The 23,868-nt window shown below is 39.6% G+C and overlaps 1 protein-coding gene across 4 annotated transcripts; it reads left to right on the top strand.

The window, feature by feature from the left end:
• Positions 1 to 3,035: 3,035 nt before the first annotated feature.
• On the top strand, positions 3,036 to 22,830 carry LOC129349527 (uncharacterized). 4 transcript variants are annotated; one of them, XM_055012982.1, is made up of 5 exons: positions 3,036 to 3,318; positions 3,925 to 4,083; positions 4,923 to 6,113; positions 6,451 to 6,605; positions 7,360 to 12,057. In XM_055012982.1, the coding sequence occupies exons 3-5, from the start codon at positions 5,792 to 5,794 to the stop codon at positions 7,612 to 7,614; spliced, it is 732 nt and encodes a 243-aa protein (XP_054868957.1). In that variant the 5' UTR covers positions 3,036 to 3,318; positions 3,925 to 4,083; positions 4,923 to 5,791; the 3' UTR covers positions 7,615 to 12,057. The 4 variants fall into 4 exon arrangements, 2 of the variants coding, with proteins under 2 accessions (XP_054868957.1, XP_054868958.1); XR_008602561.1 differs by lacking the exons at positions 4,923 to 6,113; positions 6,451 to 6,605; positions 7,360 to 12,057 and adding an exon at positions 12,924 to 13,058 and having other exon boundaries at positions 3,037 to 3,318; XR_008602560.1 differs by lacking the exons at positions 4,923 to 6,113; positions 6,451 to 6,605; positions 7,360 to 12,057 and adding an exon at positions 20,816 to 22,830 and having other exon boundaries at positions 3,038 to 3,318.
• Positions 22,831 to 23,868: the final 1,038 nt, after the last annotated feature.

The raw sequence follows: 23,868 nt of genomic DNA, 5'->3' as shown, positions 1-23,868 counted from the left end.
TGACACTGACATTTCATCCCCAAATCAAATCTGCTGCGCTTGAAATTCAGTTAGCAAATTAAATAAATCAGAAGGAAACAGCTAACATATGATCGATAGGAAAATGATAGATTCACTGGGAGCTTATTAAAATATTGCTTCCTATAAATAACTGCTGTGATTTTGAGCCTACTGCAGTTTCTCATTGGGCTTAAACACACCAGTGATTTAATTTAGAAAGTGATCTGTCAAGAAAAGTGTGGAACATTAACTGGCTCCAACTGAGGATTTGCTGCTTTGCTCTTTATTTTAAGACTAAATGTTTAATCAATAATGAAAATAATCATCAGTTACAGTCCTAATGAGAATAAGGAGCATGTATCTAGACTCTGAGCTCATCATACACCGAGCTCAGCACTGCAGAGACCTTAGTGACAATAATAAACCTTCCTCCAGGGGGAACTTACACACAGGTGACTAGCCGCCATGTTGCTGCTGCTCTGCTCAGACCGCAAGGAAAAAATATTAACAACAAGCTCCTCCTATGTGAGGGACAGGAACCTCCATATTATAGAGAATATAATGACTTAACCCTCGTGTCGTCCTGCGGGTCAAAATTGATCCGTTTTAAAGTGTGAAAATGTGGAGAAAAAAATATTTTCACAGTGAAACTTCTGATGTCCACATTTTCAACATTTTTGGGAAATCTTTGAACATTTTTTGGTGGAAAAAAGAAATGTTAAAAATGTTTCTTAAGAATATTCACAAAAAAATCAACCAAAATCCAGCGAAATTCGCTGGATTTTGGTTGATTTTTATGTGAATGTTCTTAAGGAAAATATTACAAGTTTTACTGATATATATGTAACCACTTTAGATATTTTTAGGATTTTTTTGGAAGATTTTTACTAATGTTTTGGAAAATATTTACAAGCATTTTCTTACCAAATTTGGGGGATTTTTTTAAAAATAAAACTTTTAAGGGAAACTTTTAAGGAATTACTGGAATTTTCTTCCTGAAGGTTTTGCAAATTTTCAGAAATTTGGGGATTTTTTTGCTGAATTTTTGGATTTTTGTCAGACAAGGAAACAATATTTTTGGTGCCCATAAATGAGGACAACGGGAGGGTTAAACCCAGAAACCCACCGTCTTTGCAGCAGCAGACATTATATTAATGTTGCATGTTAAATTCACCATTGAAAATTCATTCATCCCATGTATGACTCAGCAGTGGTTTTCCCCATTTTCTTCTAAAAGTAAGCGATACATTGTGCACACCAGACCAAATAGTTCCCCAAAGGTTTCACTGTTCTTGTTTTGTTTTCGCAGATATTCCTGGAGCACCATTTGCGCTCTGGTTTATTTTTAGTCTCGCTGTAAGCGGCTCCACCATTTTCTCAGTTTAATGCATCGTGGTCAGCAGTGTCCACTAACAGCGTGCTTAATAATCAACCACATTCTCAGAATATCACCCCTGTCGAAGCTGCTCATATCCTCGCGCTGCCATTTTTCCTGCCTTTAAGACATTAACTTCAAGAACTGACTGTTCTCTGGCTGCCTGACATATCCCACCTCCTGCATTATACATACGTTATACATCAGAAGTGAGTCTAGCTCTGTGCAATCTCACTTAAATGTCACATGGTTAAAGCTTGCATCACCTCCCAATAACTGCTTTATTTCTAAGGTGACTAGTAGAGTATTTCCCCTTATGAACAATCAAAAACAAATACATTAGGAATACTTTATTTATAAGACAAGCCCCAAAGTAGAAATTCTACCCTCCTAATGTCACTGTCACAGCCAGAGGCTGTGATTAAGTGGCAGTGCTCTCTCCTCCTCTGGCCTGTTGTTTCTCTCTCTCTCTAGGTGTGTGGCAGTGGTGGGCAGCAGGTGTGGCTGATTTCCAATCAGCTGATCGGGTGCAGGTGGGAGTTGCTCATCAGGCTGGCTGGGCTCACTATAAAGAGTGCCTCGTCTCGTCAGTTGGTGCCGGACCGTCTCCTAACTCACAGTTAGTGTTGCGTTCAGATCTGTCTGAGCCACTGCATTTCCCAGCTCAGCATCTAACCCTGTTTTCTCTGTGCAGTATTGACTCCTGCCTGTTTCTGTCTCTTCTGGTTGGAAAGCCACCTGGCAGAGGCTTCCAGACTCTACAAGGACCGGGGCTTTATCCAAGAAGTCTTGCTAAGCTAAGGAGGACTCTGGCTGCTGCCACACCTTGGACAGGAATCCTGGGTTCTAACCCCATACCAGAGAGAGAGACTGTTCAGCTAAGTTCTCGTTCCAAGCAGCATCTGACAATACAGCATTGTTGTTTTGTTTAATTGGTATTCCTGCTAGTGTAGTGGGATTCAGGGATAGAGTTTGGGTACTTTGTGTGGAGAGTAGTAGTTTTTGTTTTGTAGTTTACCTGCTCGGAGGAATTAAACGTGGGTTATTATTCTGTGTATGGTGTTTACGCCCTCCTCTAAGAAGTGTTTTGTTACGCCGACTGTGTATTATAAGTGACTTCTGTTTCTGGTTTAGAGTTCCATTTGTAGTTTTTGGTTTTGCCTTTGTGCAAATAAATCTTGTTTCATTTAAGTCACTCGTCTGCTGTCTCATTTCCCTGCTCTTGGGCCTCTGCACCCGTCGTAACACCTAACTGCAAGAATGTGTTATAAAATGATCTGTGAACAGTTTTGGGCCTATGAGCTGTGTCTATATTCATGTTTACATCATGGCTCCACATGGAAAAGAATCCCTTAAGAAATTTTAAAATCTGACTGTGAGGTTTCAAAAAGATGGAAAATGATACAAGGAAAATCTATCACTAAATACCAATCAGTGGAAACAGTTGCAGCCACTGTTCCCTCTAAACTGCGCGCATGCGCAATTGCGCACTGCTGACACGGTCTCCGCGCACAGAAAATCTGCTGCGCACAACAAAAAAAATCCAACCTAAATTGTAAATAAAATAAACACGTAACAATTCATTCTGTGCTATTTTTCATTGTAAGTCAGTGAGTGACCGGTGACTGGCTGCTGCAGCCAATGATGCGATTCACATACGTATTTACTATAGACTGTATATAATGGTATTTAAGCAGCTAACCAACGTCAGACGTCCTTATGTGCAGCCACCGCTGTTCTCATAGATATGAATGAGTAAATAGGACACGCCCCTTTGAGCTGCGTGCTACAGCGAGGCTAAGCTAGTGGGGGAAAGTTTCAGTGCATTCCGTTGATGTAGACGGCGTGAAAACGGAAACAAGTATGCCGGCTAACTGTGCTGCATACAATTACACACTGCGTCGTACGATTGAGACAAGGAAACTCGGAATGACTTTTCATAGGTAAGAATAGTTTTTGGCTCTTTTTTCATTATGAAATCTTGTTGAGAGCTTCCAGTCTGTGAGAGCTAACTAGTTAGCCACTAGCAAAACGCTAAGGCGAGCTAGCAGCTTGACAACCAAATACCAGACGATTAATAGTAGCTGTAGTATAGTTGTACAAGCAGTAGTAGTAATACTAAAAGTACAAGCAGCAGTAGTAGTATAAACAGCTGTTAGAGTCGTAGAAGTAGTATCAGCATTTGTAATAGTATCACAAGTTGTAGTAGCAGTTAGTGTACTAAAAACTACTACTAGTAGTAGTCACATTGCTATTACTACCACCAATACTACCAACAGTAGTTATAAAGCCTAACTCATGTATATCCAGATTACCATCTATGTTCTTCCTCCAAATCCATTTTATGATTGGGATTACAGGCAGTTCTTTAGGCTCTCAAATAATTGAAATGTTACTAAACAAGGTTATACTTATCAAATTAAATAAATTTGGTCTCCAGTATATTGATGAATTCGGTTCTTTGTACTTAATTTATTAGCATGATTTCTTTTTAATATGTTGTGTACAGACTTACTTATTTCTCTGTCTACTTTTCTTACTCCATGTAGGTTTCCCAGAGACTACGGGTTGAGGAGGAACTGGAAGTTTGTCGGCTTAGACCTGGTGTCATTCCATCAGTGTTAAACTTCCCGGCTCATCTTGGAAGAGTATGTGCCAGAAAGACCACGACCAAGCAGCCTTGAGATCTTAAGCAGCGTCTCCCTCAGGTTGGTGTCAACGGTGTTCACGGTCAGGTCTGTGGTAATCCCATCAAAAAACAAAACAGAAAAAAATCTAGATTATAAATCAACATGTAACCAAAGCACTCTGTGTATAACGCTATAGTATAGGATGTAGTTCAGAAAATGTCAAAGTATAGTATGCTTTACTCAAGAATAACATAGTATGGCCTGTAGTTCATAGTACAGCATGTTGGCAAGAAAAAAAAAAGAAAACAGATTATTATGTGATTCAAAAAGCGCAAAATGATAGGATGTTGCCTAAAATTGTCATGTATAATATGTCTAAAAAATGCCATAGAATAATAATTTCATTGCACAAGTAAAAGTATAGTAACTTTTAAAACCGTTTGAATTCTTATATGTTGCTAAAAAAAACAAAAAAAGGTCAGTAATATGGCAATTAAAAAAGCCTATAGTATAGTGTGTCGCCCAACAAACATCATAGTATAGCATGTCGCTCTAAAAACGTCACAGTATAGCCTTTAGTCCACAGCTGTCAGTAGGTGAGGAGCAACACAAAAACAGTCCAAACGCTGGTTTCCAGAGGGTTAGACGAGAATTTATTTGAAAGAGTAAGTTTACAACAACACATGTGAGGGGGTTAAAAACAAATGGGTGTTAGTAAAATAAAAATAAATAAACAGAACTAAAAGTGAACTTCATGTTGACATTGATGGGCATTCCAACCAGGAACAAAGTAAAAGATAATCAATACGAAAAAAAAACTTCCTGTTCACCTCTTAAAACCCAAAAACACACCGCAGTAGCACCCTAAACTAAAACTACCAATGGGTTCCCTGTTTTCCTTTGTGAACAATTCAAAGGTCCCTCTCTATCTCCCCACACATCCACCAACCACTGGAACACATCTCCAAAGTTCTGCTGGGCCAGCTCAGCTTCCCCTCAGAAGAAGTGCCACCACCTGCCAGATGAAGGAGCCTTTTGAGAGGCAGCTGGCATCGTGATTGGACTGTACTTTGGTCTGTTCCAATCCAGCTTCAGCTCCAGAGACGGCAGGCAGGACGAGTCAATGGAGGCCGGGTGGATGAAGACATGCAGCTGAGTACAATCCAGAAAACAACAGAGGAGGAGTGCAGGGCCAGAACAACCAGAGTAGCATCGTATGTCTCTTAGAAAACATCATAGTATAGCCTTTGGTATGAAAAAACACCATCATATACGTCATATATTGTACAAATAACAAGTCAAAGGAAAGAGACATACATTGTAGAGTTGTAGTAATTGTGGGCTGACTGATATACTGATTAGCAGTATTTTTTTTTTTTTAACTGATTTACGGTAATAAATCAATTTAAAAATGGCGCTACTATTATAGCCGCGATTCCACAAGCACCTACTCGGCGCGGTGCGGCTCGGCTCGTCTTTGTTTGCGAGCGTTTCCATATGGATTAGTGCATGGTATCAAGCACAATTTTCCGTACCTTCTCGGCTGAGGTTCCAAGCGAGATGAAGTGAGCCTAGATGTGACGTCTATATAGTGCAGGCCACTGGTTGGACAGGAGTGCAGGCCACTGATAGGACGGGGAGTGACGACACACGAGAGCGACTCCAGCACGAAAACAAAACCGGCATTTAAAAAAAAAAACTAAACAGCGACGGTGTGCATTGCTCTTCACGGACCTCTCTGTTCTTCATAATTTTAATATGACAGCCAGACTTGTACCGTGGGTGAATGAAGAGGTCGAGACTTTTCTGTCTTTGGTGGCGGACCAAAGAATACAGAGGGAGCTGGACGGAGAAAGTTTATCAGGAGGTCTCTGAGCGGATGGCCACCCACGTATACAGTAGACTGTATATAAAGAGGACAGAAGCAGTGTGGAGAGAAGCTGAAAAAGCTCAAAAAATGACTATTGGTCCACCAAGGACCACAGCGGCCGGCGTGGGTCAACCAGGAGGTGTTGGAAGAGGTTTAATGGAAGCTATTTACTGGCACCGCACTGGCGAGCAACAGGAGGGAGACTCAGCTGCTGCATTATTGGAGACGTTCGAGGACGGTGAGTGTTTTGTGACTTCAAGAAACTTTTACATCATTTATCCCATTGGTGGCAAGCTCCCTTTAAGCAAACAAGTATATTTAGAAAGTAACGTTGTTGTCTCCTGTAGCAGACAATAAGCTAGCTAGTTAGCTATCGGCGCTAGCTAGTTAGCCATCAGCGCTAGCTCCGTGCTCCGCTTGTATTTCGTGCTGCTGTTTCTAACGTTTAGCTCTCAGAAGCTAATACATCAGTCAGCATGACGAACTAAGCTAGTGGTCTTAAAGGTTTATTTTTTTCACAAGTTACAATGTCGTATTTTTCGTGTACTTAGGGTGAATGTTTATTTCTGTTCAAGAATCCCTTTCGACGTGCGAAGCCTGCTCCACCTCCGTCATGGAGCCCCCAGCTCCCCCGCCTCCTCTCCAGCACCAGCTTCAGCACCAGTACCAACTCGGACACCGACCCTGTCAACATCAACCTCCAGCACGTCACAGCAACGTCTTATCACTGGTAAGACACGGTAAACAGAGACCATGGTTGATTTTCGCATTATTATTATTACAACAGGTGTAAATGCCTGCAAAAATGATCAGTTCACACCACGTTGTTTTTAGTTGTGGTGGAGGAGGTACTGTTTGTGCTTCTGTTAAAGAGTGCCAAAAATGTATTAAAGTAAAACTATCAAAGACATGATCATGATTGAAAATTAGTGGATGGGTGGCTAAACACATCACATCATAGCTGTGGAGTCCTTCAAGCTCCTGGGGACGACAATCTCTCAGGACCTGCAGTGGGAGACGAACATCCACTCCATCCTGAAAAAGGCTCAGCAGAGGATGTATTTCCTACGACAGCTGAGGAGACACGGCCTGCCGCAGGAGCTGTTGATCCAGTTCTACACTGCAGTCATCCAATCTGTCCTGTGCACCTCTGGATCAGCCACACAGCAGGACAGAAACAGACTACAGCATGTAGTACGGACTGCAGAAAATATCATCAGAGACCCCACTCACCCTGGACATTAAACTGTCTCCCCCCTCCCCTCTGGCAGGCACTACAGATCCCTGTACACAAAAATCACCAGACACAAGAAACGTTTCTTCTTTGCTACTATTTCTTTTTCCTCCCTGTTCCTCATTCTATAGTTTATTTTTTATTATTCTCTTCCATATTCCTAGTGTGACACCAACAGCCAAAACCAAATTCCTTGCATGTTGTGTACTTACTAAAGCTGATTCTGATCACTTTTCTGTCTTTGGTCTAGGCAAGAGGAAAAGGTGCCACAGAAAATTGGACTTTCCAAGCATACTTGTGGAGATGCAGGCTGAGGAGGAGCGGAACCGGCACCCAGCATGATGAGAACATCTGGTCGCTCCTCAGCGAGGCAAGAGAGAATGAAGCGGCCTTGCAGCGGGAGGAGATGGTCCAGAATGCTGCCTTCAACCAGTCATTCCTGGGTGTACTGGGGCAGCTGGTGCAGGCAGTGGGCAGCCAGCGAGTCCACCTCCCAGAGACTTGAGATTTAGTTGTATATAGTTTTACTTTTAGCCCTCTACTGTAGGACAGGCCCACCACAGTTTGTACTTTACACATTGTAAATAGTTTTGATTTTGCTGCTGACTAATAAACTATTTTGTGACTTCTGTGATTGCATCATAACTTTTCATTTTGTCTGTTAAGACACTGGTAGGAAAAGAGTCAACAGTCTGAACCAAACAATTCTGTATTCCCTAATAATGCATTTATGTTTAATGGGATTTAACATGTTTTAACACAAACGCCTTTAACGTTCATAATTCCGTTGACTGAATTACACCAAAGCAATACTGATTTATCAAACTGGAATATTCTTAAAACAGCTGTTTGAATGTTTTGGTGTTTAATTTGTCATGTAATCTTGCTAATCTTCACAAATAAAATAATAGCACAGACACATCTGCAAAAGGTACAAAAGTTTATTGTCAGAATTGTATTAAAGAAAACAATAGCGGTCTGGGGACGGAAAAACAGAAGTATAATGAGAAGAATAACTTAACTTCTGCATGACACGTAGTGCATCAATACATCCTGTACATCTGTCCTCCTCCTCTACACCTTGTGCCACTGCAGGCTCATGTGCTGCTGCTTCAGGTAAATCCCATGAAGCCTCATCAGAGAGCATCTGAAACACATACACAGCATGCATATTTTAATAACTGAAACACATACACAGCATACATATTTTAATACCTAATAGCGATAAACTGCAGCCATTACAGGGTCGTTCACAGGACTGATACACGATAGCTAGCGAACTAGCATTAGCTTACCCTCATATGTCGTCTCGTTCATATCCTCTTGTCTTCAGCTTGATACTGCTGTATCGCCTCCCAAACTCTCCTGAGTGTCTCCTGAGTGTTCCGACTCACCACTCTCAGCTTTCTCCGACTCTTCTATTACTTTGAATCTGACAGAAAGCCACAGACCGAGCAGCAGGTGAACCATCGCCTCCGTTATGTTGCATTTGTGTCGCACACAAATGACGTTAAGAGACTTTCGGCTCGCTGCGCTATGACGACTCCACCCACGATGAGGCTATATGGAAAAACAACTAAACCGAGACGAGCCGAGTCAAATACAATAGTGGCGAGCCGTACCGCGCCGAGTAGATGCTTGTGGAATCGCAGCTTTTGGCTCTGAACCTTTATCTACCTGTGGTCGCTCTGTCTTCTGGAGTGATTTGATTGGTTATACGTAACGAATAAAACTCCTTTACCATCTGTAAACAAAAACGTATCAACAGTTTTCTGTTAGAGTTTGTGTTCTTCTAAGTTTAACTCAAGGTTTTAAATACTTTCATTTACTGAAAACCCACAAAACACCCCTCTATACTTGACCACACTTAGTACAGTCCGGTTCCCCCTTCTATAAATCTGCTTGGAATCTTCCACTTCCTGTTTGTCAAAGTGGCCTTCTACCTGGACAGGTTTTGTTGGAGCTCATGCAACAAACATTTTGGGTAACTGCACTTTAATATGGATGGATGACACTGAATTAGAGTCTGTTTTAATGAGACTGAGTTAAGATGTGTAGCTCTGTCATTAAATAGTAAATTATTTCTCAGAATTCACAGTGAAAAGTCTGAAATGTTTGCTAGGTTAGCGTCCCACATGTTCTTTGGCTCAGCTAAAGCTAACTCTCTCCAACTTCTGGATCTCTTGAGTTGCTTGTTGTTAAAATATCTTGCTAGAGGTGCTGAAGCTCAGAAAGTCTGAGATGTTTGTTCAAAATAAGCTCATTCTCAAGTCTTATCTGAACTGTCCTGTTTTGTTTGAACTTTCCCTAAACTTAGGAGTTAATGACGGAGCAGCACATCCAGACTCAGTCTCATTTATGTAGAGATTAAACTTCAGTGTCATTCATTGATGTTAAAGTGCAGTTTTTCAAATGTTTGTTGCACATGCTCCCGACCAAACCAGTCCAGGTGGAAGATGATGTGAAGAGAAAGCTCCAGAGGATGAATATCACACATTTACATTGGAAATTCATGTCCTTTAATTAGACATTGTCATGCAAATTTGGATTTCCCTTTGTTGAGTGTTTTGTTGATGTTGCTTTCTAAATGTTTTTTGACACTCGGCCCCAAAGATTAAAACCTTCTACGGCTCACAAGCTGCAACAATTCACACATTATCAACTATCTTTCTGACTAAACTAAGATAAAAAGTGAAAAACTGCCTGATTCCTGCATCATGAATGTAAATCTTTTTGGTTTTTATGACAGTAAACTGAATATATTTGGGCTTGACATTTTATAAACCAAAACAAGAAATGAATTACTGGAGAAAACGACAGATTAATGGACAAAGAAAATGTGTTTTCCAACAAATATGGCTGAATTACTCCAACATTACAAGATACATACAATTGTAATTCAATTTTATTTCTATAATGCCAATTACAGGTCAAATTGTCTCAAGATGCTTTATTTTTATACTTTGTTGTCATATTTAAAATATGACAAAGTAAGAAATTTAAACCTCTTGACTAATCCAATTTATTATTTAGTTTTTAAGAGACTAATTGAGAATTCAAACTTTCTCCACTAAAACTAATAAACATAAGGTCAAATAGAAGGAACAGTTTTAAATACTGCAGTCCCACGACGACAAGAATAAAGTTTCTCAACAAAAACTAAATCTGCTGGTGGATTCCATTAAAGTCCTAAGAAATGATAATAAAGTGTGATACTAAATGTTTGTGGTGCTAAAAATGTCCAAGTAAAGATATGAAGTTGAACATCTGGATGGAGGTTGATAAAAGTTGACCTCCCTTCATTTCTCTGGAGCGACTCCATGGATTTTATGGATGGTGGTTAAAGACCTGCTCTTCTAGTGGTCTTCCTTCTAGTCGCTGTAAAAAGTCAGTCCATCCTGGCCGACTTCAACACCTCTTCATGACAACTTGTTCTGCCTCAGACCTCGTGGAAACTCAAGAAACTCGGGAAAACCTGTCGAGACTCGAAGAACTCCTCGAGACTCGAGGAACTCGTCGGGCGGGGGAAAGTGTGGTGGGCGGTGGGGGAGTAGAGGGGGGAGGCCGCCACCCACCTCCCCGCCTACTCTCCGCCCTGACTCCACCCAGACTCCGCCTTGGCTCCACCCATGTGGTGACTTCAGTAACTACGATGTCAAAGGGACGACGAATTTATTTCTTTTTATCTGATCTGTAGCTCAGTGAGTTAAGGATTTGCCTATGGAGCTGCAGGTCGCTGGTTCAAGACCAGACACTTCTTAAATTTTCTCTAAATTCTGACAAAGACAAAGAAAGTTAAAGGCCGGTGGCGGGTCTCGAACCAGCTACCTTCCAGTTGGTAGTCTGTCTTCTTTTCCCCTGAGCTATTCGCTCAGATACTAATTCTTCTTTTTTTTGCGCATTTGTCATCTATTTTTTGTCGTTTTCGAGTTTTTTTTTTTACTCGAGTCTCGACTCGACCGTTTTTCTCAGGAGGTTGGACTTCAGCCTTTGTGCTGGAGGGTGGAACCCTCAGTTCCAAGACTTTCCAAAGCCTCCAGACCTCCCGAGTCCTCAGGACCTGAGCTTTCACACAGTCTGAGGGCTGAAATTTTCTAAGTCCCACAGTAGATCTCTGTGAGATTGAACTTTCAGACAGTCCAAGGACTGATATCTTCCAAGTTCCTGAGTAGTTCTCTGTTAGTTTGAACCTTCAGACAGTCTGAGGACTGAAATCTTCTAAGTTCCTGAGTAGTTCTCTGTTAGTTTGAACCTTCAGACAGTGTGAGGACTGAAGTTTTCAAAGTTTCTCAGTACTTCTCTGTTAGTTTGAACTTTCTAGTTAACAGAAGCCTTAAAACTTGTGACCATGAGTCTTGATTTCACATTTAGATCATCCATCTGAGTTCTTCTCAGACCTTCACCTGTGGGTTTTTTAGAAATCCTCAACAAACTTTGATTCTCTTCACTGAACAGTAAAGTTTGTGGAGATCAGAAGGTAACATTAGTTTGATCAATGCCTTCAACTACTAGTAGACTTTATCTGGAAAGCAGTTTTCTGAAACGAGTTCTTAGTAAATCTGTCCACAATTAAACCAAGAACATAGAAAGAGGAAATGTTTGAAGAAACAACTTGATGTTTTCATTTCAGACTAGAAAACGCTTTAAGGACTTTATCTGCTTTTGTCTTTTGATCATTTTATTGTTTCTTCTGTTTAATTTGATCTTCTAAAGTTTAACTGGTGCCTTTTCAAAGGTTTTATCTTTAGTTTGATTCTTCTTAAATATTTAGTTTTGCTCTTTTCTCACCTTTTATTCTGTTCTAATGTCTGATCTGATTTCGAAATGTTTTGTCTTTTTAATGTTTAATTGTTGTTTTTTCTAAATGTTTTATCGGCTTGTTTAAAAATTTCCTTTATTTCCCAATGTTTAATTTTTCGATTAAATCTTTAAGGTTTTTCTTTTTAAATGTTTTACCACCTTTTAATGTTTAATTTTCTTTTTTAATGCTTCATTGTATTTTCTGTTTAATTCCTATTTAAAGTTTTATTGACTTTAAGATTTAATTTTCTAATTAAACATTTAATTTTTTAATTAAATGTTTTGACTTTTAAAGGTTTAATAATCTAATTAAATGTTTTGTATTTTTCTAAATGTGTAATATTCTTGTTTAATTGTATTTTTTAAATGTTTAATTATCTAAAATATTTCATCTTTAATGTTTAATATTTTTGTTTAAAAATTTTTGTTTAATTTCATAATTTCATGCTTTGTATCTTCTATTTAATTATCTAATTAAATATTTTGTCTAATACAATTTAATTGTATTTAATGTTTAATTTTCTTTTTTAAAGTTTTATTATATTAAATGTTTTTTTTCCTTTGATTTAATTGCTTTTTTTACTGTAGTTTATTTCTTTAAGCTTTTTTTTCTGTCAAGATTTTAACCCCAACCTTAAAAATGAAACAAACCCTTAAATCACAATGAAAATACTTCTGTTGTCACAATCATGAGTTAGTCAGTTATTCACTTTATCATTTCAACTTTATTTGTTTAGCACCTTTCACACAGATTACAAAACTAAACAAGCAAAGAGAAAAAACTATGATTAAAACTCAAAAACAAACAAACAAAAAAAAAATGATTTAACATGGTAATAAAAGATGTTGTGTCCAGGGGATGGAGGGAGTTTATTGAAGTCTCCTTGGGCTCACATGGGAAATCATTTAAAATATAAACTTTATATTCAGTCTAAGGAAACTGCAGAGTGACAGAAGAACCAACAATATCTCCTGTTTTCTCCTTTAATGAGTCGACTCTTCTTGCGCTTTCAGACCAAAGAACTACAGACTCTTCACAACCTGCTCAAACTCTTGGTACAGGACCTCACCACACGGGTCAAGAAGGTTTCCTTCTCCTCATTTCTACTCTGAAGCTCACCTTCTCAAACTGCTGACAAATGTTTCTGCTGCTCTAAAGTCTGCTCTCCAGAACTTCCTAAAGTCTCTTCTGCTGCAGGTTGCTTTGTAGAACTGTTGCAGAAAACCTCACTAAACCACATGGAGGGGCCTCAAGATAGTCGTCCAAATGAAACCGTACAAAAACCAAACTAGCACAACCCAAACGCTAAAGTCTCCTGCAGCCTACCAGAGAACCTCTGAGAACAGAGAATCAGGACAGGAACTCTTACCTTCTGGACAACCAACGCTGGTTCTCAAACAAGAATACAGAATGTGTCTGACCAAAAACCTCTGAAGACTCACTACAGCCAAGATAAAGACACAACTCAGCTGCACCAAATCCACTAATTACTGCACACATCAGCACCATGTGCTAACTGTGGCTAAAGAACCTCATTTACCAAGACAACTATCCAGTACAAAGCCCTAAAACACACCAAGAAACACATTAAAGATGATTTTACTGCTGGAAGCTGCAAGCCAACGCCTAAAGAACAAACTAAAGCAACGAAGCCAAACCCAGTTCACTGGTGAAGAGAAACAGAGGAAATGTTTGTCTGCAGCTAAATAAAGCAGGAAGACACTGAGCTGCTCAGGTGTTCCTGATAACACCAAGCAGCCACCTGGACAGCCAATAGGAACACAGCCACCTGGACAGCCAATAGGAACACAGCCACCTGGACAGCCAATAGGAACACAGCCACCTGGACAGCCAATAGGAACACAGCTTCCTGGAAGTCCAGAGGGCTGGGTTAGTGAATGAAATTTAATTTAAAGTTGAAGCAGAAAGTTAACAAAGAAAGTTGAAAACCACCTTCTGATACCTGAAATCTCTGAGTTTTCACACAAAGAACACCTGAACATGTCAAACTGGTTCCATAGTAGAACCATCATTGTAAAAACGTCATAGTATGGTGTGTTGCTCAAAAAACATTAGGACCCGGCTGTCAGGGGACAAACATGTAAGAAACATGAGAACAGAGAGAACCCAACCAGTAGGTCACAGTTTATCATCCCCCAGTCATCTCCTGAAGTCCATATGGTGAGAGACATCAGTATCTGGTTGTTCATTTACCAGAGGATGCTTATAATCATGCTGATGTGGTCTGTACTCTGCAGTATTTTAGTGAATCAATAAATGCCTAAGTTGTTTTTAAAAAAATGCTTTTTAGTTTTTAATAAACATTTAACAGCCGATATGTAATCAATAAATGGCCTTTGCCTATCTTAAGAAAAACTCACTCAGAACTCTGATATGTTAACAGTACTAAATAAATCAATAAATACATGCATACACACAAAAATAAGTTAATACATTAACTGTGTTAAGATAAGATTTAGATTTTTAAAAAGTTGTTTATGTTTTTGCAGAATCCAGTATTGCTCACTGGTTGGTCATTACATTTTATTAGTTTGATTTCACTGTTTAAAATGATGCCACCTCTTTTCAGACAGAACCTGTGATAATAAAACAATACAAAATATTTAGTTCCGTGTTAATAAAGCACTTAAAGCTTTAAGTATGGCTAAATGCTTTTTTCAAAATTAAATATATCACTCCTTAGGTGGTAGTGGCCCCAAGTTCAGTAAAGTTGGAAAGATATTCACAGATTCAGACTTCCAGCATCAATAAATCATTAGATATAGGTTGTCAAAACATAAACGGTGCCTCTTTCCCATTGTTGCAAGGCAGACAATGTGCTACAAGCCCAGTTTTATCAAAAGTAGCTGTCTTTCAAGCTACAGGAATAACATTGGTGTCTATGGAGTGAACAGGGTCCGTCTGCAATTTGCAAAACCGCTGCAACAGTAAAGAGAGACAAATATTCAATAACTTCACTCTTATACATTGTAGTGTCACTAAAATCACTGCAGCCTTCAACTGGCTCCTGTTGACAAAGTGTTTTAACAGAAATGTAAATGCTGTAATTTGATTCTTTTAATGAACCATGTAACTTGAATGGATGTGATGCTGGTGTGACCACAGTGCACACGTCTGATGTTGCTCACAGTGGTCCAAGGGACGCTCAGGGAGTTTGTGTGTTTGCTCACACTCAGGAAAAATTACAGGGAACATTGGTTGCAGCAATAATCAGTTGGCATAAACTGAGCTGTAATACCACTAATCAGAGCTGCAGCAGCTGTCCACCTGAAGTTAAGCCGTTGACAGCGCACTACTTCCACAATAAAGCTCTGAAAACCAGACAGGCAACTTCTTCAGACTTGGCAAAGGATCAGAGTTTCTGTGACAGCTCAGACAATATGAAGGGTGTTTCATAGCATCGGCCTCTAGAACAACAAAACATTCCTAGCTTTTCAGTGCAAAATTGCAAAATGAAACGTCGCTAAAGAACATGCAAAGTGTTCCTGACGAGTGTTGGGATCAATTCTTTGGTGAGATACATTTGTCTGGCTTAGATGGAATCCGGCATGTTTGTCATGAATCTGTCCAGGACGACCACAGTGAATGCATAGTCCTGACAGGAAAGCACAGAGGTGGAAATGGGGCTGCATGAGAGCCAAAGAGTGGTGGGGAGATGACATTTATTGACGGCACCATGAACACCTTTGAAAATACCAAAATACTGGCAGACAAGATGACTTACAGTCTGCAGCTTGGTAGAAAAGGAATATTCCAGCAAGATAATGGTGAAAACTATGACCTGACCAAGCATGTTGCCTGATTTGAATCCAATATAATACCTTTGATGTATTCGGAAGACAAAGGTAGAGCGACTCAACCCCTCCAGCAAAAAACAGATGAATAAAGAATCTCTGCAGGATGACAGAACATCTCCTGAGAAATTTGTGCAACACTGGTATCATTCTTAATGAGGGGATCATCAAAAATAAAGGTGGACACACAAAGTACTTAAAAATAGATCAACAATATAGGTTTTGAATCTCAGAAATGAAAAGTATACTGACTTTTGTTGCATTGAGTTCCTACTGTGGATTCTATATTTTTAACCCTCCTGTTCCTGATTCCTTGTCTGAAAAAAAATTAAAAAATTCAGCAAAAACATTCCCCAAATTTCTGAAAATTTGCAAAACCTTCGGGAAGAAAATTCCAATAATTCCTTAAAAATTTGCCTTAAAAGTTTTATTTAAAAAAATAAATAAATAAAAAATCCCCCAAACTTTGCAAGACAATTCTTGTAGATATTTTCAAAAAATGAGTAAATATCTTCCAAAAAAAAACTAAAGTAATTACATATATATCAATAAAACTTCTAATATTTTCTTTAAGAACATTCGCCAAAAAAATCAACCAAAATCCAATGAATTTCGCTGGATTTTTGTAGATTTTTTTGGTAAATGTTCTTAAGAAACATTTTTTTTAACATCTCATTTGTTCCACCAAATAGTGTTCAAAAAATTCCCAAAAATGTTGAAAATGTGGACATCAGAAATTTCACTGTGAATTTTTTCCCCCACATTTTCAAACTTTAAAACAGGTCAATTTTGACAGGATGAAACGAGGATTAATATAGAAAATCTAAACTGCTTTTAACTGTAATAGAAATATACATATGGTTAAAATTAACAATTGAGAGGTGATACAGTAATGAATCATTTGACATTTTTATAATATTGCATACATTTGTGTAGTATATTGTGTGTTGATAAGTGGAGCTTTGGTCTGCTGCATCCCAGCAGTCGTGTGGATGAAACAGCAGACAGACAATTGTCTATAAATGTAATTTTACCAAACAGGAAGCTCCCAGAACAGCGAGATTCATCTATGAGTTCTGCTCATAAAGACAAGGTTGGAAAAAAAATGCTTCCCATCAAATTTAATAACCTTTAGTTCTCTGGGCTGCGTCCACTTTGATGGCAGGAAGTTGGATACAGTTGATAAAACTGATAGAAAAGACTGCATGTGACCCATTTCTGGACGTACTGTGAGCTTCCTGTGTCTGATTATGAGATTGATCCTGGTATTAATTCTGATCTGCTGACTCTGATTTGGCTCTGAGGAAGTTGAACAATAGAGGATAAAAATTCAAGATAGTATTCTTCACATTCATCAAGTTATATTTAGTATTTATTGGTAATTAGCTAAGAAGCAAACTGCGATGGTGAACATAATCTATAACATATCTGTAGCAAAAATCAGCATGTTAACATTTACCACAAAGCTGTGTCACACACTTACATGACTGTAGTCTTGGATTTCCCTTTTTTTAATGTAAGATTTTACTTAGATTTCCCAAAATACACAAAATAGACTTCCCACATCAACAAAACCAAGACCCACAATTGCAGCTACAAAACAAGACAAGACAAAAAAAAAAAAAACGACACAAAACAACACATGCAACACACATTTATACCCCACAACAAGCAAGCAGGTTCAACATTTCACATCTGATATGCAATATATTGTACATATTATGTATTATATTATTATAAATAAACACACACATAAACCGGATAAAATAATACACTATCCTTCACTAACTAAAACTTCAACAATACAGTACTTTAAATTCTTTTAACTCAGTTGTTATGTTCTAGTAGTGTTATTATCCACAATAAACCAAGTTAAAGTATACAAACCATACGACTATAATGTTTTTTCGCATTAGAGAGGTTGTAATTTTACTATTTTAGTTGATTGTCGGAGACCAGAGTGTGTAAACATGATATTAACTGACTAGAAGCAGTTGATAAAAGCTGCACTCAGATAACTTTCAGCTGTCAAATTACTTAATTCGTGATTAAAAGGATGCATGCGCAGGCCTGCACAGGGAATCAAAACAGCGTGAGATTTATTATATACTTTCTGGTCTGAGGATTAAAAGAATTTGTTTGCAGATGCTAAGATAAAACAAATCTGTTTTCAAGTAGTGCGGGGTTATGAAAGCCACATGTCTGCACATTGAAGGGGTTTGGGTTAGCCACACGGCAGTATGCAGACTGGGAAGTAAATCACACCCCAGCCTTAAGTCTGCAAAAAACACTAACCAGGATTCCTCTGCTGTCCTCGTATTTTCAGATGACAGTGAAGGACATGTTTTTGTACACTGCATCCACGGCCGTCTCCTTGTTTCTTCAGATTTTCCACTGTGTGAACGGCTGTGAAGGAGCTGAAATGTCAGGTCTGTGTGACTCTGACTCTGCACAGACGCCGCAGTTAAGAAACATGTACGAGGACAGTATGAAGGGCAATACCCAGGGCTCAGTGTGCAGCAGCAGCAGCACAGAGTCACACCGAATGCTAAATCCCTGCCAGCTGCATGCTTTATGACAACACATTAAAGAGGAGCCTGGAAGTCTAGCATGGGAGCTTTGCATTGTCTCTCCTCTGCCAACAAGGAACTGAACCTGGCACGCTTTATTGAACAAAGAGTTCCTACGACTCTGGCTACAGGCCGTTCCCTTGAAATAAAACTCCAGACAATAGAGACAGAAGGGAGAGCGAGTGTGGGAGGCGGTGTGTGTGAGGTTTGTGGTAGGCGTTTATATGTGAGTGTGTTGGGAGTGAGTGAGGAATGTTCGGGCCGATCCAGTGGCCGCACTGAGGGCCGAGCCGCTGGTGCAGACAAGAGGGAATCCAGATCGGCTATGGCAGGAATGCGAGAGCAGGATATCATTAGAAGCATGGGAGCTGCAGCCTGAGCCTCAAACGCTCAGCAGGCAGCAACACAAACACACACAGATAAACTGATACAGACGCATGCAGAGAACCAACATTAAAGTTGGTCAAAATGGCAGCAGGCTCTAAGACGTGGGCTGTTGTGGTGTGGCGTTCAAGGCCAGCAGGATCCTCCTGTTCTCCACATAGCTATCTAGAAAACTACACCGTGCAGAGTGGATCCTTTCTTCTTATTGTAACACATATCACATGCTGGTTTAGGTGGACTTAACAGTAAATGATGTGTTTTTATGAGATGATCATATGAGCTTTTATTCTGAAACATAACCACAGTAAATCTACAAATGTTTCGCTTTGAAATGTAGTATAAAAGTATAATGCAGTGTTGTAGGAAGTAATCTAATCAAGTAGCAGTGCAGTACGATACAAACTCTTCGTTACAAGTTAAACTTTTGTATTCAAAACATTGCCTTCATATTAATTCTAAAAAGTACCAGCAATAGAACGCACTTAAAAAAATCTAATGTTCTCATTATGAAGAATGATCGGGTCAGTACAGAATATTATTGATATATTAATGCTCCGTAATGTTGCTGTTTTTGTTTTGTTTTTTTATCCCTCCTGTTGTCCTCATTTATGGGCACCAAAAAATATTGTTTCCTCATTTGAAAAAAATTCCAAAATTCAGCAAAAAAATTCCCCCAATTTCTGAAAATTTGCAAAACCTTCAGGAAGAAAATTACAATTCCTTAAAATTTTCCCTTTAAAGTTTTATTTAAGCAAAAAATCCCCAAAATTTGGCAAAAAAATTATTGTAAATATTTTCAAAAAATGAGTAAAAATCTTTTAAAAAATCCTAAAATATCTAAAGTGATTATATATATATATCAGTAAAACTACTAATATTTTCTTTAAGAACATTCACAAAATTTTTATGTGAATGTTCTTAAGAAATATTTTTAACATTTCTTTTTTTCCTAAAAAAATGTTCAAAGATTTCCCAAAAATGTTGAAAATGTTGACATCAGAATTTTCACTGTGAATTTTTTTTTTCCCCCACATTTTCAAACTTTAAAACAGGTCAATTTTGACCCACAGGACGACACGAGTGTGAAAAAGAAGCCAATTGAGGCAGTTCAAGTCTCTGATTAAGATGCCTCCTGATGCCTTCCTTTGGGGGGTTTTTGGGCACACTCACCTAGGAGGAGACCCCAGGATTACATGTCTCATCCTGACTGGACACCACCTAGACCCCTTTGGGCTGGAATCCTGAATGAATATCCTGCTTAAGGCTGAGCCCAGCTACCCTACAAAGAATTTTTTCTATCTATGACCTCATTCTTTTGGTCACTACCCAGAACTAATGACCAGAGATGAAGATTGGAAGGTAAACCGACCAGTAAATCCCTTTTCACCATGACAGCCTAGCGCAACTGATCGATGTTTCTGTGCAAATCACACCAATGCCACAACTTCCAACTCCATTTACTGATGTTTTACCTATAGCTGTAAATGTCACCTTAGTCACTGGTCTTACTGAAATACTAGTCAGTGGAGCAGTCTATGACTGAAGCTCCTTCCATCTGTAAACCAACAATACATCCTCTTTCAAAGTCACTGAGATCTTTACCTTGTGCCATCTTGATATGGCATCAGAATCAGCTTGGCCTACTCAGTGCTTTAATGCAAGCCCCAGTGCATGACTGGTTAACTGCTTAATTGCACCCTGCAGGGCACCTGTGTGGAAGCATCTGCTTTGGTTTCGTTTCTCTGCTCATTTGTTCAGGTTTTCCCTTTATTTCTGCAGCATCAAATCATTTATTTTAAATTAAATGTGTTCAAGCACAGAGCCTGATAAACAGCTAAAATTCTCATCAGCAAACAGACGTTATGTGTAGGAATATTAAAAGCCACCACAGCAAAAACATGCTTAAAAAGGTCACAAATTAAATAAATAGATTTTTTTTAAGAACTGGCTGATCCATGGCTCAGAACAAAATGGATATGAAAAGCTTTTTAGAAGTCTTGGAAGTACAAAAACTCTTGACAGGTTTGCCAAAAGAAATCCCCAGACCATGAAAAATTCTCTGTCAAGTCTGTCCATCTGTTTTAAAGTCCCCAGAAAAGAGTCCCAAAATCTTCTCCTGTTTCCTTTTCTTTTTAGAATCAGACAGTCGGTGTTTGAACTCCGAGACCACGCACAGGTTACACACTTGTAACTACACCGACCTGAGGAAGAAACTCTGCCCTACAATGAAGCCACGAGTCACGTTTGGTGGGGGAGAAAACAATGGACTCCAGCGGGAGGAGAGGAGGAGGCACAGGAAAAACTCTGCAGTAATTAATTGAAAATTTGACCAATGATTTGTCTCACCTGTTCTCTTGTCTCTCCTCTGCCCCTCACCCCAGCCGGTCGAGGCAGATGACCACCTTCCCTCAGACTGGTTCTGCCGGAAATTTCTGTCTAGAAAAGGAGAATTTTTTGTATTAGTTGGGTTTCTCTCTATAATATTTTAACCCTCCTGTTGTCCTCATTTATAGGCACCAAAAAATATTGTTTCCTTGTCTGAAAAGAATCCAAAAATTTAGCAAAAAAAATCCCCAAATTTCTGAAAATTTGCAAAACCTTCAGGAAGAAAATTTCAATAATTCCTTAAAAGTTTCCCTTAAAAGTTTTATTTAAAAAAAAATCCCCCAAATTTGGCAAGAAAATTCAATTCAATTCAATTTTATTTATATAGCACCAATTACAGTCAAATTGTCTCGAGACGCTTTACAGAACCCATATGCCTGACCCCCAGAGCAAGCCCTAAGGAGACGGTGGCAGGAAAACACCCTTTTAACAGGGAAAAAAACCTCGAGCAGAACCCGGCTCTAATGTGGGGGGAACCATCTGCCTGCTGGCCGGGCGGGTTGAGAGGGACAGAAGAGGTAGAGAGGTAGAGATAGAGGGGTAGAGATAGAGATAGAGGGATACAGATAGAGGGGTAGAGATAGAGGGATGGAGGTAGAGGGGTGGTGGGGAGGGGGGGCAAGGACCATAAAACACACAATTTGAATCATGCATGATAAGACAGATGATACATGCAAAGTATTCTTGTGAATATTTTCAAAAAATGAATAAAAATCTTCTGAAAAAATCCTACAAATATCTAAAGTGGTTACATATATATCAGTAAAACTTCTGATATTTTCTTTAAGAACATTCACGAAAAATCAACCATTTTTTTGGTGAATGTTCTTAATAAACATTTTAAACATTTTTTTTCCACCAAAAAATGTTCAGATTTCCCAAAAGTGTTGAAAATGTGGACATCAGAAGTCTCACTGTGAAAACATCATTTTTTCCCCCACATTTTCAAACTTTAAAACGGGTCAGTTTTGACCCACAGGACGACACGAGGATTAAGGACGTTACTATACTGAGATTGTGAATTGGTGCTGAACTGAGCTGAGCTGTTTCTATACTTCCTGATGCATCAGGTGTGGCTTCATGATGAGCGCATAGGTGATGTCTCCCTCCCCAGCTACCTTCACTCTCCCTTTTTGCGAGAGAAACATTACATTAAAGCGCAGTCTAAAACTTTACTCTCCCAGTTAGTTATCATTCCGCTTGTTTAACGGGAGAACCTTGCTTTGACCTTTCCTTGGAAAATGAAGGTTGTTCCATTGATATAAATATTCAGATTGCTGAAACGCAGGGATGTTTTTAAATAAACGGTACGTATGCATATTTGAGATGGGCTCATTTGCATTTTAGATGTGTTTAATTACCTTTATTTGCATGCATCAAATTCCTACAGCTGTGCTCAATTTATTGAGCGGAGTTTTCACATAACTAGGGGGTTCGCTTGTTTAGCAAATGGCTGGATGTCGGTCCAGATGTGGATGAGGGAAAATTACTTCTACAACAGGCACATAAAACTAGGACACTGGGTGATGGGGCTTGGCAGAATAACGGACACACAAATTATATTGTATCATGTCACTTGTGTGTCTAATTCAGACAGTGGATGGGGGATAAAACCAACAGATTTGCCTTTTTTTGTGTGTCAACACAACAACTGGTTTCCAGATAAACAGGGTCCTGCTCGGCTGCAGAGCTACCCTCAGAAGGAAGGCAGCTACCTTCCAACTGAACGCACTAATAGCATGTAGCTCCTCTCTGCCAGCGAGCATCAGCCTCTGCAGCAGCGAGGCCCAGTGGAGCGAGAGAAACGACAGGAGGATGCAGGAAGATGAGGAGGCTCCATGTCCGAAACCTGCTGCAGCAGACACAATCTCAGCGCGACAGCAGCACAAGACATATTGCTATTCAGACAGAAAGAGCAAATTTTCTGAGACCGTGTGTCCCTGTGTGCCTGCCTGAGGGGTACACACAGTATTATGAGAAGGATTTGAGTTGACACAAGTCACAGTCGCTCCATCGCCGGTGAGGAGGAGGAGGAGGAGGATGGGGAGGAGGATGGGGAAGGAGGAGGAGGGGAGATGAATTATTCAACCAGCCAGTGCTGCTCTGCTCGGCTCGGCTCGGCTCTGACGTCTTGTTGTGTTTTATGGGGAGGTGAGGCAACAAGAAGCAGCACCTCCTCACAAGGCTGCCGTCACATGACAGCCCCAGGATACAGCATCCAAGGAACCTCGATTTTCCCGAGGACAGGGCATCATTTCAGAGAGCAGCGGTAGAATAATAGCTCCCTCTCAAAATGACAGCCATCGCCATGGCGCACCATCACAGATTGCTGGTCTATCACTCCCCACACACAGGATGAAATGACAGCCCTGCCCCGCTGATAGCAAGGCATCTCAGCCTGAGTAGGTGTTCCTTCTGGCTTAGCCCGGCTTTGATGTTATTATACCACAGCGATGCAATATTCCGCTCAGAGATTCACTACCTGCTGCTGGGGTGATCTCTTAAAGCTCAGTATTTGTGAAGCTGAGTTAGCTCGTCAAGAAAGAATTCCATTATTCAAGAGCAAATGTAGGACATGAGTATTATCAACACAGACCCTGCAACAGTCCCTCTGCAGCGGTGGAGAATTACATTTCATAAAAACAGAGGGAATTAAGAGCGTTTTCTGCTTGCTTTCTTTGTAAGCAGCGACAGAGGAGTGAGTAATCAAAATTGTTTACCCTTAAAACAGGATTATTGCATCTCATGGCTGCTTGGATTTAGCACAGCGCTCTCGTTCACAGCGTACAAACAGCTGCCTGTAC

The sequence above is a fragment of the Amphiprion ocellaris genome, chromosome 8, assembly GCF_022539595.1.
Source record: "Amphiprion ocellaris isolate individual 3 ecotype Okinawa chromosome 8, ASM2253959v1, whole genome shotgun sequence".
Taxonomy (NCBI): domain Eukaryota; kingdom Metazoa; phylum Chordata; class Actinopteri; family Pomacentridae; genus Amphiprion; species Amphiprion ocellaris.
This window is presented reverse-complemented; position numbering and strand designations above follow the sequence as displayed.